Source organism: Bos indicus x Bos taurus, chromosome 16 (genome assembly GCF_003369695.1).
Source record: "Bos indicus x Bos taurus breed Angus x Brahman F1 hybrid chromosome 16, Bos_hybrid_MaternalHap_v2.0, whole genome shotgun sequence".
In the NCBI taxonomy this organism is placed as follows: domain Eukaryota; kingdom Metazoa; phylum Chordata; class Mammalia; order Artiodactyla; family Bovidae; genus Bos; species Bos indicus x Bos taurus.
In genome coordinates this window covers 42993012-43011423 of record NC_040091.1, presented here as the reverse complement: position 1 = coordinate 43011423, position 18412 = coordinate 42993012, and the positions used below count along the sequence as shown (strand labels likewise).

Sequence of the window (18412 nt, the reverse complement as noted above, 5' to 3'; positions counted from 1 at the left end):
TTACAAGAGGGAGGCTCGTAAACTTGACAAGGAGAGGAACACACCTTTATGGGAGCCACAGGTACTAGGAGAGGGGGTGGTCAGCAGCATCAGAACTGATGCCTGGTGACAGATGTTACAACCCTGGGTGGTGGTGGGGTGACTGAACAAAAACTCACCTTTCCCCAGGTGGTCAGCTGGAGCTGCAGGCCACAGAGCTGGGAGTGAGAGAGAGTGTGTGTGTGTGAGTCTGTGTGTGTAAACTCACACACATGTGCGTCCACACACTGCCCCTCCTGAAAGAAGATGTTCTTGGGCCCCGGTCCGGGTCCCCACAGTCCTTGTCCCCTGGGGATCAATCGACTTTCCAGGCTAATCAGCTGGCCAGTGCCGGGGGCCTGTGTGTGCAGGAGGACGTGGGTGTCTAGGTCGTGACACTTGAGTCTTCCTCTGGGGCGAGGCTCAGAGGAAGCTCAGAGTGCAGCATGAATAGCCATGGGGCTCCCCAGCTTGGGCCCTAGACATGCAAGCGTTTGGTTCCCATGCTCCATGACCACCCTGAGAAGGGGAAATTTGGCTCTGAGTGTCTTCTCCTGGCTCTGGGTTCTTGGGGCAAGAAGCAGGCCTCAGCTGTCTATGCCCTCCAGGGGTGGGGGTGTGGGGGGCATGGGTGGAGACTTCCCCTCCCCAGGCCCGCATCCTTCTCCATTCCTCACCCACATTCCCCTCCAGTGAGAGATGCAGGAAGCAGGACGGCCGCCTTCAGGGGAGGAGGAGGGCAGCTGGGAAGACCTGGGGTTCCTGCAGCCCTTCAAAGACCTTTCAGTGCTCTGTAGTGTGTTTCTGGGGGCCGGCGTGGAGGGCCAGCCTGGTGGGACTTGTTCAGTGAAGGCCCAGCAGACTGTCCCAGCAAGCACTTTATAAACAATGACACTGTCCCCTGTCCCTTCCAAGCTGCCATGCGGGAGAGTCTTCTGAAGTGAAAGGCGCAGCCTCAGATGAGAGGCCTCTGGGGGCTGATCAGGACCCACTGGCAGCACACACTGAGGGAGGAGCCTGGGGGCAAAGGTGGTGGTGGTGGAGTGGTTGGAGCCAAAGGCCTCCTGGGCCTTGTAAGCCAACCTGAGGCCTTGGTGTGGGTTCTGGGTTCCCGGGCAGAGACCTCTGCTACGTTTTGGGTCTTAGAGCTGAGAGCAGCTCCTGCCCGGATGAGATCTCAGGAAGTTGGCTACAGAGGGAATGATGACTGAAGAAGGGAAAGAGGCACCCTGCCCAGTGAGGGCAGGCTGGAGAGGCCCGGACGGTGCAAGTGAGCAATTCCATTCTCACCGAGGGAGGCTGGCTGGTTGCCAACTTGCAGAAGTGATCCTGGTGAATGGTCTCCTCTAGGCTCTGGGCTGCTCATTCAGGACAACCTTGGGGGCTCTGTTTTCCAGCTGTGGATCCTGCTTGGGGTCCTGAGCGGGGAGGTCCCCTTGCTGATGAAGCCAGGTGTGCTCATTAATGCAAATGCACTCTCCAGGTGGACCTCCCCCACCACCCCACTGGAGAGGGCCTACCCACCACAAGTCGGGTGGGTGGCCCATGGTGACAGAAGTCATGGGTGAGCCAATGGAAAACGAAACACGCCTAAACCAGTGGAAGGCAAACACAAAACACGTGAAAACAGCAGCAGGCTCTTTGTGTAATAAATATTGCAAAGCGCACTTGGTTTCTTTCTTTCTTTTTTTCAAGTCAAATATAACAACCAATGTCCCAAACCCTGTTTTCGACATTCAAAAGAGGAGCTGTTGTGATCAGCATAACACCTGCAGCCAATCAAAGAAAAAAAAAGGTTCCCATTAGCCAGCCAATCAAATCCTTTTCCAGTTTAAGCCGCCAATCGGACCTCCTCATGTTCCTAAAGAGTGACCCAAATAAAGCACCAGAGCTCGGAGAGCTTCCTGGGAAGCCATACACCCGAGGCGCAAATTTTTTTTTCTTTTTTTAAAATAAGAGTCAGAAAATAAAAATAAAAAGGTTTCCATTGGTCAAGATTTAAAAATAAAAAGGTTTCTTCCTGCAGCCAATCTTGAGTCCGTCCCTTTAAGCCAATCGTGACCGCACCACTGGTGTCTCCCCCGAGGATGCTGAGTGGCCGTGGGGCGGGGCAGAGTGGGGTGGGGTGGGGGGCTAGGGGGAGGGGAGATGACCCTCTGCCACTCAGCGGTGAGGTCCACACAGATCCCCTGGCCTTGGCCAGCTTCCAGGGTGTTCCACGGGGGTTGAAGCTACTGCCTCCGGTCCTCGGTCTCCGACCTGGAAAACGCCATCACTACGTCCTCCGCACCTGCAGACCATAGGGAGAGAACCGCTGCTGGATCTGGCACTGGGCTGCGGCCCCCATGCGGTGTCAGTCCTCGAAGGAGGGGTGCTTTCTAAGAACAAAGTGCTTCTTGGGAAACCCACTACCCCTCTTGAGCCTCCCCTACAGCCTGGCCAGGATTCGCCAGCAACCCAGCTGCAGGGCCTCTTGCGGCAGGTTGCCAGGGTGAAGCTCAGAGGCTCACTCTAGGCTATACCTCCAAGAGCCGGGAGCAGGACAAGAACCCAGGCTGCTGTCCTGAGCAGGGCTCTCTCTGCCAGTGACCCTTGGTCCAAGGTCACCAAAGCCAGGGGCCCTTGGGAAACGCCCTCTTCCTTCTTAAGACTCTCCTCTCCATCCCTTTGGAGGATCTCCCTCCTGATTTCTAGCAGTCATTTCTTTGTCCAAACCCCATCACCTACTCAGAGGAGCACAGCCAGGCCCACTTCCAGCCCGGCTCCTACAGAGACAGATAATGGCCATAATCTTTCTGTTGCTATTTTTCATGGTAGATTTGAGGATTCTGGTCCAGGGTCTCATGAAACCACTTCCTTTGTCTTGTTTTCCCTGAGACAGGCTCTGACTTGTAGCCAGAAAAGGCAGGAGGGAGGAGGGGGAGAGTCTGGAATGCACACCTGCCTCCCCCAGAGCTGCTGGGAAGAAGGCTGAGCACAGGCCCTGTGGGGCAGGTGAGGTCACCTGCAGGTCCCGCTCTGCCTCCCCTGCCTGGGTCCTGCCACGTCTCACCCCTTTTTTCTAAACCTAGGTTCTTGGTCATGCCCTGAACATTAAAGAGCAGTCAGTTTTGTTCGGCTGGAGGAATTCTCCCTGGGAGGGAAGGGTTGGAACAGCAACACAGTGGGTGTGGGGCCACTGAGCGGGAGGTAGTGGGGTGGGTGGGGGGAGCGATGCCTGGTGGAGCTGCTGGCATGGGAAACCGGAGAGACGGCAGGACTCCACCACCGCCTGCCCCCCAGGGCATGGCGTGGGCCAGCTCCTTCCACGCCACAGGGAGTTGCCACTTCCCAAGGCAGCTTCTTCGTGCCTCCTTCCTAACTGTCCTGCCGGGAGGAGCAGAGGAGGCGCCCAGCGCTGGTGCTGCAGGAGGAGGGCCCCTCCAGAAGGATGTCACATGACAGACAAGTGCCTGCAGTTTGGCACCAGAGCACCAAGGTGCCGCTGCCAAGGGGAGTCGCCCTGCCGCACAACCCCACCTGACTTGACGGTCTGCTGCTGCCAGCACAACCTCTATTCCCGCCAAGGGGAACAAGCTTCTAGAAAGGAGCTTGGGTCATCCAACTTCTCCGGGCTCCTATGCTTGGGAAGCCCTAGCAATCCTTCCCCTGTCTTCTTGAGAACATTCTGTACTCGCCTCGCTCCTCGGACCACGCAGTATCACTGCGGGCAGAATTTTCCTAGCAACCACAGGATCCAAGATTACATCATACCCTGCATGGCAGCTGAGCCGGTTACCTAACAGATGCTGGCTTTTCCCGAGTGCTGACTCTCCAGCTCGCTAAGCAGGAGGGGCTGGAGGGAGACCGTGAAAGGGGAGTTGTCAGCAAAGAGGCAATGCACAGTGGCAGCCCACTCACTGCTTTCCTGGCCTGTCCCGTGGGCTTGCTTGCAGGGACCTTGGGCCTCTGTGCTGAGCTGCAGGCACAAAAATAGCACCGGCCACCCTAGTAGGGAAGAGTGAGTCTGCAGAGGGAATGGCCATCGGTTCCTTGGAGGAGCCCAGACGCAGGGGCTGCAGGATGAGTGTACCTGGGCTGCACTCTAAGAGGTAGAGAAAGAAGTCACCTCCTCAAGGTCACTGAGGGACTCCAGCAACTCCCTAACAAGACCTCTGCGCCAGGGCTGCTCCGCCAGCTGGTCAGCCCATCCCTGGCTGGGGCGGAGAGGGCTGGGGACCTGCGGCTCCTGTTTATAGGGCCTCCCACTCTGCTGCTGGAGCCAGTGCATGAAGGGCCCACAGAGCCACTGCCCACCCCGGCTCTGTTCTGTTCCTAAAGGACTCACTGTTTTCCAGGGCTCACCACCAGGGATCTACTTTCCTTTGGGGACCCAGAGCGAGATAGGCTCTTCCAGAGCCTCCTCTGACCTTTCTTACACTGGTTGGCCTGGCATTTGTCACTCAACAAGGGCCTGACCCTGCGGGCTGTGAGGCGAGGATATGGCCCTTCCCCTTCCTCCAAGGAATTGGGGCCGATCACCCAGTGGAGAGTGAACTGCTTAGTTCATTATTATGATTCAAGTTCTTAGAACTTTAGAGCCAGGAGGGATCTCCAAAGTTGACCCTCATGAGCCCTCCTTCTCCTTTGAGGCCAGAATGTGGGGCCTTCCTTAGAGGATCTGTCTGTCCTGGAAATGCAGGGCTCACAACAGGAAGATACTAGAGAAGCCAGCAGGCCCAGCTCACTGCCTCTGGGCCATCAGCTAGGTTTACCATCTCATTTTATAGACGAGGCTGGTACACCCCATTGGTACTTTTTGCTGACCCTGTCTGGACGTGGGCTCAGAGCTTCTATTTGTCCTTTCCCACCAGATGCAGTGTGTAAAGGAGGGGAGAAGCTGATCGGTCTCTCCTGTTCCACCATACTCTCTGACCCATTAAAAGATAAAGCCAACACCAGATGAAGACATCCCAAGGTAAGAGAACTACAGACCAGTATCTCTTATGAATACACATATTCATAACACCTATGGTATGCAAGAACACTCACAAAATACTAGCAAGCAACATATAAAAAGGATTATATACTCTGACCAAGTGACATTTATCCCAGGAATGCAAGGTTGGTTTAATACCCCAATATCACTTAATGTAATAACTCCTATCAATAGAAAAAAGAACAAAAACTATATAATCATTCGAATAGACACAGAAAACACATCTGACAAAATTCAACACCGCTTCATGATAAAAAAAACACCCAACACACTAGGAATAAAAGGGAACTTCTTCAACCAGATAAAGGGCATCTACTAAAAACCCATAGCTCTTATCATACTTAATGGTGAAAGATTGAAAGCTCTCCCCTTTCAAGATTAGGAACAAGTAGACAAAATCCATGTTTACTACTTCTATTCAATACTACGTTTAAGATTCTATCCAGGGCAATTTGACAAGAAAAAGAAATAAAAGGCATCCAAATTGCAAAGAAAGAAGTAAAACTGTATTTGTAGAGGATATGGATCTCACATATAGGAAATCCTAAGGAATCCACTGAAAGACTACTAGAACTAATAAATAAGTTAAAGTTGCAGGATATAAGGTCAGTATACCAAAAATCATTTGTATTTCTATAAACTAGGGATGAATAATCTGAAAATGAAATTAAGAAAATAATTTCATTTACAGTAGCAGCAAAAATAATAAAATCCTTAGGAATAAATTTAACAAATGGAGTACAAAATTTGAACTCTAAAAAGAACAAAACACCAATGTCTAAAACATTGCTAAGGACTTCTCTGGTGGTACAGTGGATAAGAATCTGCCTGCCAATGCAGGGAACATGGGTTCGATCCCTGGTCTGGGAAGATCCCACATGCTTTGGAGCAACTATGCCTGTGCACCTCTACTACCAAGCTCCAGAGCCTGAGAACTGCAACTACTGAGCCCAAGTGCTGCAACTACTCAAGGCTGCATGCCCAGGGCCCGTGATCTCCAACAAGAGAAGCCACTGCTCATCAAAACTAGAGAGAGCTTGCACACAGCAACCAAGACCCAGTGCAACCAAAAATAAATTAAAAAAAAAAACATCGCTGGACGAAATTCAACACAATTTCTATCAAACCCCAGCTGCCTTTCTTGCAGAAACTGGCAACCTACTCCTAAAATTCATATGGGAATGCAAAGCATCCAGAATAGCCAAAATAATCTTGAGAAAAAAGAACAAGGTTGGACCCACACTTTTGAATTTTAAAACTTACTACAAAGCTACAGTAAACAAGTCTGGGTAGAACTGGAACAGATCAAGGGAACAGAATTGAGAATCCAGAAATAAACCCTTCCATAAACCACTAATTAAATTTTGTCAATTAAATTTTGACAAAGGTGCCAAGGGTTCAATTTGAAAGAATTGAACAAATGGTGCTGAGACAATTGGATATGCTGCTGCTGCTAAGTCGCTTCAGTCGTGTCCGACTCTGTGCGACCCCATAGGTGGCAGCCCAACAGGCTCCCCCATTTCTGAGATTCTCTAGGCAAGAACACTGGAGTGGGTTGCCATTTCCTTCTCCAATGCAGGAAAGTGAAAAGTGAAAGTGAAGTAGCTCAGTTGTGTCTGACTCTTAGCGACCCCACGGACTGCAGCCTAGCAGGCTCCTCCATCCATGGGATTTTCCAGGCAAGAGTACTGGAGTGGGGTGCCATTGCCTTCTCCGGACAATTGGATATACTTACATGTAAAAGATGAAGCTGAACCCTTGTCTTGTGCCATACACAAAAATTAACTTAAAATGGAGCAGTGACCTAAATATTCTAAGGGCTGATGTATAAAAACTCTTAGAAGAAAACAGGAGTAAATCTTCATAGTCTTGGGTTAGGAAATGGTTTCTTAGATAAGACACTCAAGGCACCATTAACAAAAGAAAAAATATATATATATAAGTTGGGCTTTATCAAGGTTAAAACCTTTTATGCTTCAAAAAATACTATTAAAAAAAGTAAAGACAACCTACAGAATGAGAGAAAATATTTGCAAATCTGGTAAGGGATTCATATGAAGAATATATAAATAACACAATTCAATAATAATAAAAAGTCAAACGACTCAATGTTTAAAATGGGCAAAGAATTCAAATAGATATTTCTCCAACAAAGATATGTGAATGGTCAACATGTGCATGAAAAGATGCTCAACATCATTATTCGTTATGGAAATGCAGAACAAAACCACAAGGAGACGTCGCTTCATATCCTTGGACAGCTGGAATCAAAAGACAGACAATAACACGCGTTCGGGAGAAACTGGAACCCTCATACACTGCTGGTGGAATGTCAAGCCTGCTGCACCTGCAGCCTCCTTCACCTCAGGCGATGGCACCTCCAACCCCGGGGTCTTCCTGATTCCTTCTCTCTCACACACACTCCACATACAACACATCAGCCAGTCCTGCTGACTCTACTTTTAAAATGCATCCTGAACTCATTACCATTCCTCGACTGCCACCCTGGTCCAGGCCACCACTACCCCTCTCGCTAGCCCCTTGCACCCTTTCCCTGGATCTCTCCACTCTAGCCCCTGACAATCTATTCACACAGCAGTCAGAAGGAGGTTCTTAAAACATGAGTCAGCTCCTGCCACTCCTCTGTTCAAAACTCTCTAAAGGTGGCTTATTGTACGATTTCTCATCACACTCAAGGGAAACTCCAAACTCCACCCTGTGGCTGAAAGACCCAATGCTATCGGGCCTCTGGCTGCCTCCTCTCCTCCTACCATACGCCTCCTCTACCTTCACCCCGTTCCAGCCACAGGGGCTCCTGCCTGTCCTTCAGGCACAGGAACCTGGGCCTCAGGGCCTTTGCACCTGCTCCTTCCCTGGCCTCAATGCTCTTCCCAAGTCCATCTCACAGCTCTCACACCTCATGCCAGTTGGTGCACAGTCACCTCCCCAGGCTTTCCCTGACCAGTGTCTAAAACAGTGACACAGGATGAATCGTTGGAGGTGAGGAACTCAGAGAGATGAAACAACCTGGTGAATCAGAGGCAGAGCGAAGACCCGGTACAGACTTGGAAGACCACGCATGCAGCATGACATGCTTTGTCGTTTTCTATCAGGAGAAGGAAATAATTGGTCCTGCCCCAGTTACCCTGAGCACTAAGGCTGCTCCTGGCAGAGTGTGCACCCATATTTCTGCCCCCATGAGAATGGAAGCAAGACCCAGGATTCACAAAGCACACAGAAGCAGGCCTGGGATGGTTGCCCTAGAGGAATTTGAACGTGGAGTCCAGAAAGCCCACCTGGGAGGCGCCCGGCCAGACCCTGTCCCTTGCCCAGGCCCACTGCTCTTCCAGATGCCCCCCTAGTCCCATGGCTCGCCTGCTACGGAGAGCGGGGCCGAGGTGCTGGGGAGGGCATAGCTCTCTGAACCAGAGCCGAGCACCCAGTGGGCCTTTCCATCCCATGTCCCACTTCAGCTCTGCCTCTTTAATGGAGTCCAGTCAAGTGACTGGGGAGAGAAAAATGACAAACATTCAGGAGCTTAGAAAAGGGAAGCCGGCCCCCAGCTGGGGGCGGGAGACAGACAATGGGGTCACTGGTCTGTTTGCAAGCTCAGGGTGAATTCACACCAACAGAATCAAAAGCCCAGTATAGGCTCCACACACCAGCACCACCCATGGCCCCAGCCCGGCCCGGCTCTCTGAAGGGAACCAGCGTGCTGCGATTGGGGAGCAGCTCTCTGCAGTGTGTGGGACAGACCAGCAAGGAGCAGCGTGGTCTGGAGAAAGGCCCAGGGGTGAAAAAGAGCAGGAAAGAAGAACAGGGATGACTGTAGCCCTGAAGTAGTGGATGGAGGAAGGGCATGGAAGGCCTGTTTCTCAGACCCAGTAGGGGACATCCTAGTGGAGAACTCTCCCCTTTCCAGGAGAGGCACAGACCTTCAGTGGAGCAGGCCTAGTCCCAGCGCCCACGAGGACAGCTCCAAATACCACCCCTGACCCTCTCCAAGAGGGACCCTGCGGAGACAAAGAGACCAGGTGGCGGAAGGAATAGACAGAGCCTCCTGATATCTGGGATGTGCTGACCGTGCAGTTCCAGCCTCCATCCAGCTGCAGCTCCCCTAAAGCCCAGCTCGGAGGAGGAGCCTGTGCTCACAGGAGGCGGGGAGCCCTGAGGGTAATCCCTCCCCAAGAAACTGACACAAAGTGCAAGAGCCTGGGCCAGCTTCCAAGGCTGCCAGCCCGAGGGCCCCCAGTGCAGGACACAGCCCTGTGCAGATGTCCTCAGAGAAAAGGGGGGACGCTCAGCACCAGTATCTGCCATGGGTGAGGACACCCACACGCCCTGATCCAGGGTCACGGGCACCTCCAAGTCTGTGCCCCAGCTGCTCTGAAACCTCACACCTACCCCTGGCTGGAACCTCCCAGGATGACTTCTTTCTGAGCTGGAGATCTGGTGACCTCCTGACTTCTTCCTAATGAGGGCAAAGGACCGGGGCCTGGAAAACTCAGAAATAAAACCCCAACCCTCCGAGTCTCCCTGGAGGAGGAAATGGCAACCCACTCCAGTATTCTTGCCTGGAGAATCGCCATTGTCAGAGAAGCCTGAGGGGCTACAGTCCATGGGGCTGCAGAGTCGGACACGACTGAAGCCACTTAACACACACACACACACACACACACACACACACACACACACACACAGTCTCCCAAGTCCAGCTGGAGGTTAACTTGGGCAAAGTTAACTTTGCAGAGGGAGTTAACTGGTAAAAGTTCTTCAAAACTATCCACGGAACCACAACTGCCAGGTCTGGGTCATCCCTCCATGCACACGGCCACAGGCTCCAAAGTGTCCAGGGTGATTCCCATTTCCGCTGTTTGCCCCTTCTCTGACCACGTCACTTGGGTTGTGGCATTCCCTCTTGATCCCCTGAGGTCACTATCTTGCCATCCATGGCAACCAGCATCTGCTACTTGGCTACCTGGCTACCCCAAACAGCACGGCTCAGCTACCTGCTCTGGAGAGATGAGCCAGGTAGCAAGGCTCCCGCATGGAAAAAAGGTCCAAGACACTCTTCAAAGGGCAAAGGTGTCCACTGGGCTGAGGCCAGGCCCCACCCTGGACGAGGCCTCCCCCCACAGAGACCCAGACCCCCTGGGTGTCATGTGCTTCTCTGAGCAGCTGTGGCCCTGGAGCCCAGGGTTCTGTGCCTCTCAGCTCTGCTGCCCAAGTTCCCAGAGGATGGCTTTCCCCCAGAGATAGCACGACACTGGTTGCCTTGGGAACAGCACCCCAGATCCTCCACAGTCTCAGCAGCCAAGCATGCTCCAGGCTCGGTGACACCTTCTGGGCTCCAGGCTGGCAACCATATCACCAGGTGCCCTGGCTGCAGAAGGCGGGCCACGTGGGCTTAGGTGCGAGGGGGCTCCTGGAAGAGGCACTGGGCCTCCTGACAGGCCAACACGGGCCTCCCTAGGCTTGGGCTCCTCAGGTGGATAGGGGTACCTGGGCCAGAGTCTGAACCCTGCCTGGTCCCTGCATGTCCACCTCAGTTTCCTCATCTGCAAAACACATGTATCCCGTCCACCCACTGGACTGACTCGGATAACATCTGCAGCATGAAACATCCCAAACAGCACCTGGTGAGGTCACACCCTGGAGGTGCCATTTTACACCTGCTCTGCTCTAGACCCAGGAACCCCAGGCCACCACCCTTCCTGCACTCCACTGAGCCCAACACACACATCCTGCTTCTGGGGGTTGTTTTCCAAGGTATTGTTGTTCAGTCGCTAAGTTGTGTCCTACTCTGTGACCCCATGGACTGCAGCACGCCAGGCTTGCCTGTCCATCACCAACTCCCGGAGCTTGCTCAAACTCATGTCCATTGAGTCGGTGATGCTGTCCAACCATCTCGCCCTCTGTTGTCCCCTTCTCCTCCTGCCTTCAATCTTTCCAGCATCAGGGTCTTTTTTCCAAGGTGAGGTGCCCCTTATCAAGTCTCTTAGCTCCTGCAATGGAAGCTCTCCTACACTACAGAGAGTTGTGTGAAGGGACAGAATCTGGAAGGGGCAGGGGGGTCCCTCTAGGGGTCAGGAAGGGCCAGGTCTTCACCCAGAGTCCCAGCACATTCTCAAATTCTGGAGGGCGTCACAACCACCTGGGGTCTTGCTTCAAATGCAGATGTCCAGGCCAACCTGGCAGACTCTCTAATCCAGCAGGGCTCGGGTAGGGCCCAGGCATCTGCATTTTTAGCAAGTGCCCTCCATGATTCAGGTGCAGTGGTCTGTGTGGCTCACATTGCTAGAACTCAATGCTACAAATGGTCCCCACCCCTGAGCTGCTGTCTCTTCTCATCCAACCTTCTGTCCTGCTTCCACGGCTTCACACCATGTATTCCCGGCCCTCAGCAAACTGCCTCCAGCCAGGATCCACAGACACTGTTTTGGGAAAAGGCAGCACTGACATTAATTAGGAACCCTGGGGACCCTGATGGTGAGCCAGCTGCTCCTCTCCTCCTTTCTGCGCTCCCTCGCGCCCCCTGCTGGCCGTGGTGCTGTGCTCACAGGGTTCCACTTCCCCTCCCTCTGCCTGCTTTCCCTGGGGGCCTCACCCACACCCAATCCCCAAATCTGCTCCCTCCTTACACCTGGGTTCTGACCTAACCCCTGCCTGCTCCTGGAGGATCCCATACACTGCCCACATGGGGGGCCCCTGCCTGCCCCTCACTGTAGCTGCTCAGTCCAGGAGCCCCGTCCACACAGCCTCGCCTCCGACCCCACCCCCACTTGCTCACAGAACACTGCTGTGACCTTCCGGGTGTCTCTCTGCCCCAGCATCTGACCTGTGACCTCTCCCCAGCACTCACCCTAGATGGACAGCCACTGGCCTGGCCATCCCACCCCTCAGGTCCTGGAAACCCCTGCGGCCTCATCTCCAGAATTTACTTTGTTCCGAGCTCACTTGCCTTTCCAGTCACTTACCACCTACACTCACCCCTTGGGGGACACTTGCCCGGGGCTGGGCAGGCTCTAGGACTCCCTCGGTCTGTGCCATCCTTCTCCTTGTCTGTCCACATGCACTCCTGCACATCCTTTAGCATTAGCTGCTCAGTTGTGTCCAACTCTTTGGGACCCCATGGATTGTAGCCTGCCAGACTCCTCTGTCCATGGAATTCTCCAGGCAAGAATACTGCAGTAGGTAGCCATCTCCTTCTCCAGGAAGGGAATCTTTCCAACTCAAGGATCAAACCCGGGTCTCCTGCATTGCAGGCAGACTCTTCACCATCTGAGCCACCAGTGAATCCTTCAAGACCCAGGCAAACAGCACCTTTTCTCTGGGGCTTTCTAGGTGGGCTCCCTGCCCGTGGGGTCAGTCATCCTGGGATCTGTGCCCAGAGGTCTTTATGTGTTTACTCCCATTTCCATCTACCTGGCTGTGCTGGCAGCTTGAAGCTGGGAGCCGTTGCCTGGCATCCAGATCAGTGGGTGACTGTGTGCAGGAAGGAGCCATTGCTGATCCCAGGGGCCCTTGATGCTCTTCTCCAGGACAGAGGTCTGCCTCTCCCAGGCAGGTGTCAGGAGGAAGGTACAGAGGTGCACAGGGCTTGGAGGTCCCTGCTCTCAGCTCCACACAATAGCAGACGTCACACCAGTGAAGGAGGGAGGGTCAAGGCAGCCCTTCACAAGCCAGAGCCAGATGCTGAACAGAGCAACCAGCCTGCTCCTCAGTGTGATCCTCACCCTTTCTTAAGCCTTTTTCTTTTTCTGTGATACAAGTTATCTCCTACCAAGTCTTCCTGGTTTACTTTTTCAGTTGAATTCAATGTATATGAGATTTTTTTAGTTCACGTTTATCATTATTAGGTTACAAGTAATTCTCATGAAAGTGTTGATTAAAAAGATTAGCTTCCCACCCCACTGACTGGCATTCTCCTGGGGCCTGCCTGCAATTTCATCCAGACTTGGTTATTACCTGGAGGCCCTGGGAGAAGCCTAGGAGCCACATGTGGGCAGAGGGAGGTCCTGGCACCTGGGCAGCTGGTCTGCATGGAGAGGGAGCCTCTGTCTACATGGGGATGGGAGAGAGCCCGCTCTGGGCCAGAGCTGGACCGCGGGCTCCCGATGAGATGTGACAAGGGCTCCGTGGAAGCAAAGACGCGTGGGCAGTTCAGGAGCCAGAGAAGGAACTCGGGGCCAACCCCGGAAGGGCAGACAGGGCAGCAGAGGCAGCCCAAGAGCAGAGGCCAGAGGGTGTAGGAGAGGATTCCAGGAAGGACGCTGGCTGTGAAAGGGAGATGGAGCTGGCACCCCTACCCATGCGCTGCTGAAGAGGGTCAAGAGGGGTGACGTGTAGAGGCGTGATCCTGCTTGATCCCCGGAGGAGCTATGCACTGGGTGGGGTGAGCCCTGCCCTCCCCTCTTCTCCCCTGAGGCCCTGGCTCCCCACTGGCTTGCTCACAACCACAGCTATTTTAACAAGGCTCTCAGTGTAACCCTGAGACCAAATGACCTATTTTAGGCTCTCTGGCAGCAGACTCAGAGCCCGCAGCCTTGGCTTCCGCGGGGGAAAGCCAGCAGCGCCCCGGGACCGCCCAGCTGGCTCAGGCTGAGTACCTTCCCTGGAAAGTCTCTTTGAGAAAGAGTGTGATCAGACAGAGGCTGGAACAGGCTTGGGGAGCCAGCATGCCAAGGCCAAGAAGAGGGCAAGAACAGCTCCAGGGGCAAGAGAAAGGATGTGGGCTTCCTTAACACAAGGGGCCATGTCTCGATGGGGTCCCTCCAGCTCCGGGACAGCCAGATGAGGGTTCACATGGAGCATGGCTGGAAGATGGCAGGTTTGCAGGTGAATGGCCACAAGGAGGATTCTGCCAAGTGAGCTGGGGGCCTGGAACTGGCACTGGCCAGGCGTTCATCCTGGAAGCAGCTCTGGGTCAGGGAGAGACCCAGAGCTTAGAGCGAGCATGTTTAAAGGGGCACGGAGGTGAAAAGTCCAGAAAATAGCAGCAGGAAACCCTTCCAACTTTTTGATGCCCTCCTGAAATACCATGCTAACCACCTCCATCACACCTGCCCCTCAGGTAAAACACTGTTATGCTTGGAAACACACACGGCCTGTAAGCCACATCTAGAACCACATGACAGGAACCACACAACTGATTCTATGGCCTTGAGCACCTCACTTAACATCTCAGAGTCTGTTTTTTCATCAGGAAAGTGGAGCTGTGATCACCCCTGCCTCACAGCCCTGTTGGTAGGATTCCCTGGGATAACTGTATGTGCTACTTGACACAGAACCTGACACACAGTAGGAGCTCAAGAAATTAAATTAATTATAATTAATAGCAAAGATGAGAATCACATGTCCAACAGTAAAGGATCAGTCAAAAAATGATGGCACAGCCACATGGCTGCATATCATGTGATTGCTGAATTGCTTTCTTGAAAATCAAGGACATGGTAAAATTCTCGTAGGGCTTCCCAGGTGGCTTGATGGTAAACAATCTGCCTGCCATCAGGAATCATGGGTTAGATCCCTGGGTCAGGAAGATGCCCTGGAGAAGGAAATGGCCACACACTCCAGTATTCTTGCCTGGAGAATTTCATGGACAGAGAAGCCTGGCAGGCTACAGTCCAGGGGGTTGCAAAAGAGTCAAACATGACTTAGTGACTAAACAACAAAATTATCCTAAGTAAAAAATGGGAGCTAAAATGGATATTATAATGTTTACATTGTATAGAAATCCATTACAACTTTGTAATGGAAATTCATGCATATTTTTAAAAAAAGCCTGCTGGTTAACTAACGCAAGGTAATGGGGTTCAGCTATTTGCAGTCAATCCTTTAGGCGCTTGTGCTGTTTCTATCTTTCCCAAAACCACTTTCAATGATGATTATGCATTCTTTCATAGCCAGGAAAAATTATCAATATATGGTACAGATTGAACAGCACTAACAACAAGAAAGGAATGAACTCAGCATTCTCTTGAGCCTGCTTTTGGAAGCTACAGTTCTCTGTCCCCGAGCCTACAGCTGGGCCTTCTCAGCAAAGTGATCTTCCCAGAGAAGCACTGGTTGCCTTTGGTTCAAACTCAGTCCTTTGGTTCAAACTCAGCTGTTGGGTCTGCTCGGCCACCATGGGGACCAGGAGACAGTGCTTCACATTTCTGCCTTTCTGGGGACTCTGAGCTTCCAGACCCAGAGCCAAGTCTATTCATTCACCCAAGAACATGCTGGGGGCCTAGGGGGCCAAGCCCCACAAATGCGAAGAGGGAAGCCACAGGAGCTCAGAGTTGGTCCAGAGATGGACCAGGAAACAGCGTGTGGAGCAGCACAGCTGAGTGCACGTGTGCGGTGGAGACGACAGGAGGGCCCGGCCCAGCCTGAGGGGAGCAGGGGAGGGGGTGCGTCAGCGCTGGGCTCCTGGCCGTCGAGAGGCACATGCGGGGACAGGAAGGCATGAATGCACAAGGCTTGAGATGGGAGCAGAAAGCCACTCAGTGTGGCTGTTTATGGAGTATGAGGTCCTGGTATCTGGGGTGGAGGTGAGGGAGGTAGGTGGAGGGGGGCGAGGGCAGGAGAGGTAGGTCGGGGGGGCGAGGGCAGGGGAGGTAGTGGGGGCAGGGGGTCCCACACATCATGGCTAAGGGGTTTGGATTGTATCCTCAAGGCAGCAGGAAGCCACTGAGAGTCTTCAAGGGTGGTCTCGGATTAGCAGAGGCCAGGCAGGTCCATCCACGCTTCAGTACAGGGTAGTGGGGGCAATTGGCACCCTCTGCTGGAACCAGTCGATGAGGCCGTAAGGTGCAGGCCCAAGCACTAAGGTCTCCAGCAGCTGTCTGCACCCAGGAGGTACTGAAGACATGTTCACTGAGGGAAGGACGGGATGTGGGGGTCGGGGGAGCAATGCCCAGGTAAGCAATGCCCAGCCTGCTCTCCTCCCTGGATCTGGGGAGGGCAAGCAGTGCTCCTGATACCAGACCCCTCCAGCCCCAGAGGAGACGCACGGGCAGGTCTAAGGTGGTGGGTATGACCCTAGGACCAACTGCCATGCGCTGACCGGTGATGGGGCGGCCCAGGCCCCCTACCGAGGGCAGCGGGTACAGCAGAGGTAAGAGCTGCAAGGAACCCCAGGAGCAGAACAAGGGCATCTGCTGAGAGACAGTGCCATCTAGTGGCAGGAGGCACGCACACCAGGCTTCTCCGGGACCACCATGCCCACCAGCCCAAATGCTCCTAGGCCTTTCTGGGCTTTTCGTGCTGGCATCCTGAGCAATGGAAGCAATGATCTTGGGCTTTTGCCACTTGGGCTGCGCCTGAGCCTCTGAGAGCAACAGGCCCTGTGGCATCAGCTGAGGGCGGCTCTGCCGATGAAGAAAGTGGACAGGCTAGAATGTTATTCAAGCCCCAGGTCCCCAACGGCGTGGTCAGAAATGTAGGGTCTTGCTCTCAGGCTTGAACCTCCACAGTGCAAGAGACAAAGAAAATACAGTGTGCTCCGGAAGCTCTTCCAGGCACTGCTGACCCCTCCCCCCTTCCAACTCACACCCGGGGAATTCTCCTTCAGGCCCTTCTGCAGCCCGTTTTCTCAGTGGTTCAGGTCAGAGGTGACCGTGGGAGGAGGGGCAGACTGAAGGACACCCCAGCAGCAGAGAACCGTCTCCCCAGATATTCTTCCCCGGCTCCAGGTTTAGTCCCAGGAGTCTGTTCCCAGGAGAGAGAAGTACCCAAGGCCAGCCTGGCTGGCTGTGGACGCCCCAAACCCAGGAGGGTGCAGATTCCAGCACCACAAATTCACAGCCACACGCCCACAGCTCACTCCTGACTGCTCAGCAGTTTCAGGCCAGGTGAGGTCACCGTGACTGCCTTAAATCACTCAACAGGGTTTGTTTTCAATTGTTGGTTTAGCCAAGCAAGATAAAAAGTACTTTTTAAAACTTCCCCTTTAAACAACAAGGTCCTACTCTTTAGCACAGAGAGCTATATTCAGTATCCTGTGATAAACCATAATGGAAAAGTATATTAAAAAAAGAATGCATATATGTGCATAATTGAATCACTTTGCTATACCAGGAGAAAATAATGCAACATTGTAAATCAACTATACTTCAATTTTTAAAAGAAAAAGAAAGAAAACTAGAAAACCAAAAATAAAAGTTCAGAGACTAAAAAAAAAACTTCCCCTTAATGTCAAAAGAAAAAAAAGGTACGTGCGATGTTAAAAAATTAGTTTTAGCAAAAAGCGTTTGACTTAGAAACTCAAGGTGCCTTATATGGTCCCACCCTCTATCAAAATTTTCTATAAACAACCTGCTAAATATTCTTTCTGCTTTTTCTGTTCTATGCATGAGTATGTGGATATGGGTGGGGGCAGGGGAGTACATGTGGTAGTGTTTTCTACACTGACATACAGTTTTACAGCTTCTTTTGATTTTTCCCATTAAGAGCATTCTTCTAGAGGTGGTCTTAGAACCAGAGCTCAAAGTCAGGTTAGCCCAAGACCAGGCTGGCAGAAAATGTGATGCCCCAGGAACTAAGAAAGCAGGAAGGTTTCAGAAGAAGGGGAGAGGGACCCACGCTAAAACCCAGATCAGTCCTGGAAAAGAAAAGGCCTCTCCCACAAGAGATATCCCAGGACAGGGGCAGGGACACACCCCTCATCTCCTCCTCTCCCAGCGGTGGCTGACAGTGCAGCTGGTGTGGAACAGGCTGTGGCATGAGTATGGCCGGGGCAAGCAGCCGACCCGGGAGCTGTTGGAGCCGCTGGAACACCCTGTACATTTCTGCTGAGCTGGGTGCACAGGCCGGGTCACACCCAGTGTCAGAGCTCGGGAACCGGGCCCTGTGCCAGGGCAGAGCCCTGCCTGTGACATCCAGGAGAACAAGGGCAGCCTCAAGAAAAGCTGGCCTGTGTGCCAGAATGGCTCTCCTCCCTGGCCTTGGGGGTCAGCAAACACGCCCACCAGGGCCCAGCTCCTGGGAGCCTGCTTACACCAGACAGGCTCCTGGCTGCACGATTTAATAGCCAGTAATTCCAAGCCAGTGTAACAAGAACAAAAGGAAAAGACTGAATGAAGATGGTGGGCAGGGTCCTGGGCTCCAGGGCAGAGTGGAACCCAGCCCTGCAGTCTAGCTGCAGGTTTGCATTCTGGGCCCTCCCAGTAACTGGCAGCATGAACTGGCTGCAGTGGCTTACTGCTTCTCAACTACAGTCTCCTTGCCCGCTAAGTAGAAGTAACACAGCTGGTAGCTCTTTAGGTTAAATGTAATGATGTGTATCAAGCACTCAGCCTGAGCCTGCTAGACAACAATCACTCAGTGTTACCCACTACTGTCATTACCACTAGCTGAGGGCGCTCAAGACAGAGTACCTCCCTCAGGCACACAGAGACCTGCAGGGCCACTGGGGCCACCCCCCGGGCC

General features: G+C 53.0%; 1 protein-coding gene across 4 annotated transcripts in view; it reads right to left on the bottom strand.

Moving 5' to 3' along the window:
- Positions 1-1686: 1686 nt before the first annotated feature.
- CTNNBIP1 (catenin beta interacting protein 1) overlaps positions 1687-18412 on the bottom strand; it is a 47268-nt gene continuing 30542 nt past the window's right edge. For 3 of the 4 annotated variants that reach the window (XM_027564962.1, XM_027564961.1, XM_027564963.1), the window contains one exon: positions 1787-2308. In XM_027564962.1, the coding sequence (XP_027420763.1) occupies positions 2250-2308 (59 nt within the window). In that variant the 3' untranslated portion in view covers positions 1787-2249. Of the gene's footprint in view, positions 2309-18412 lie in introns of all 4 variants that reach the window. The other variant, XM_027564960.1, reaches the window with a different exon arrangement.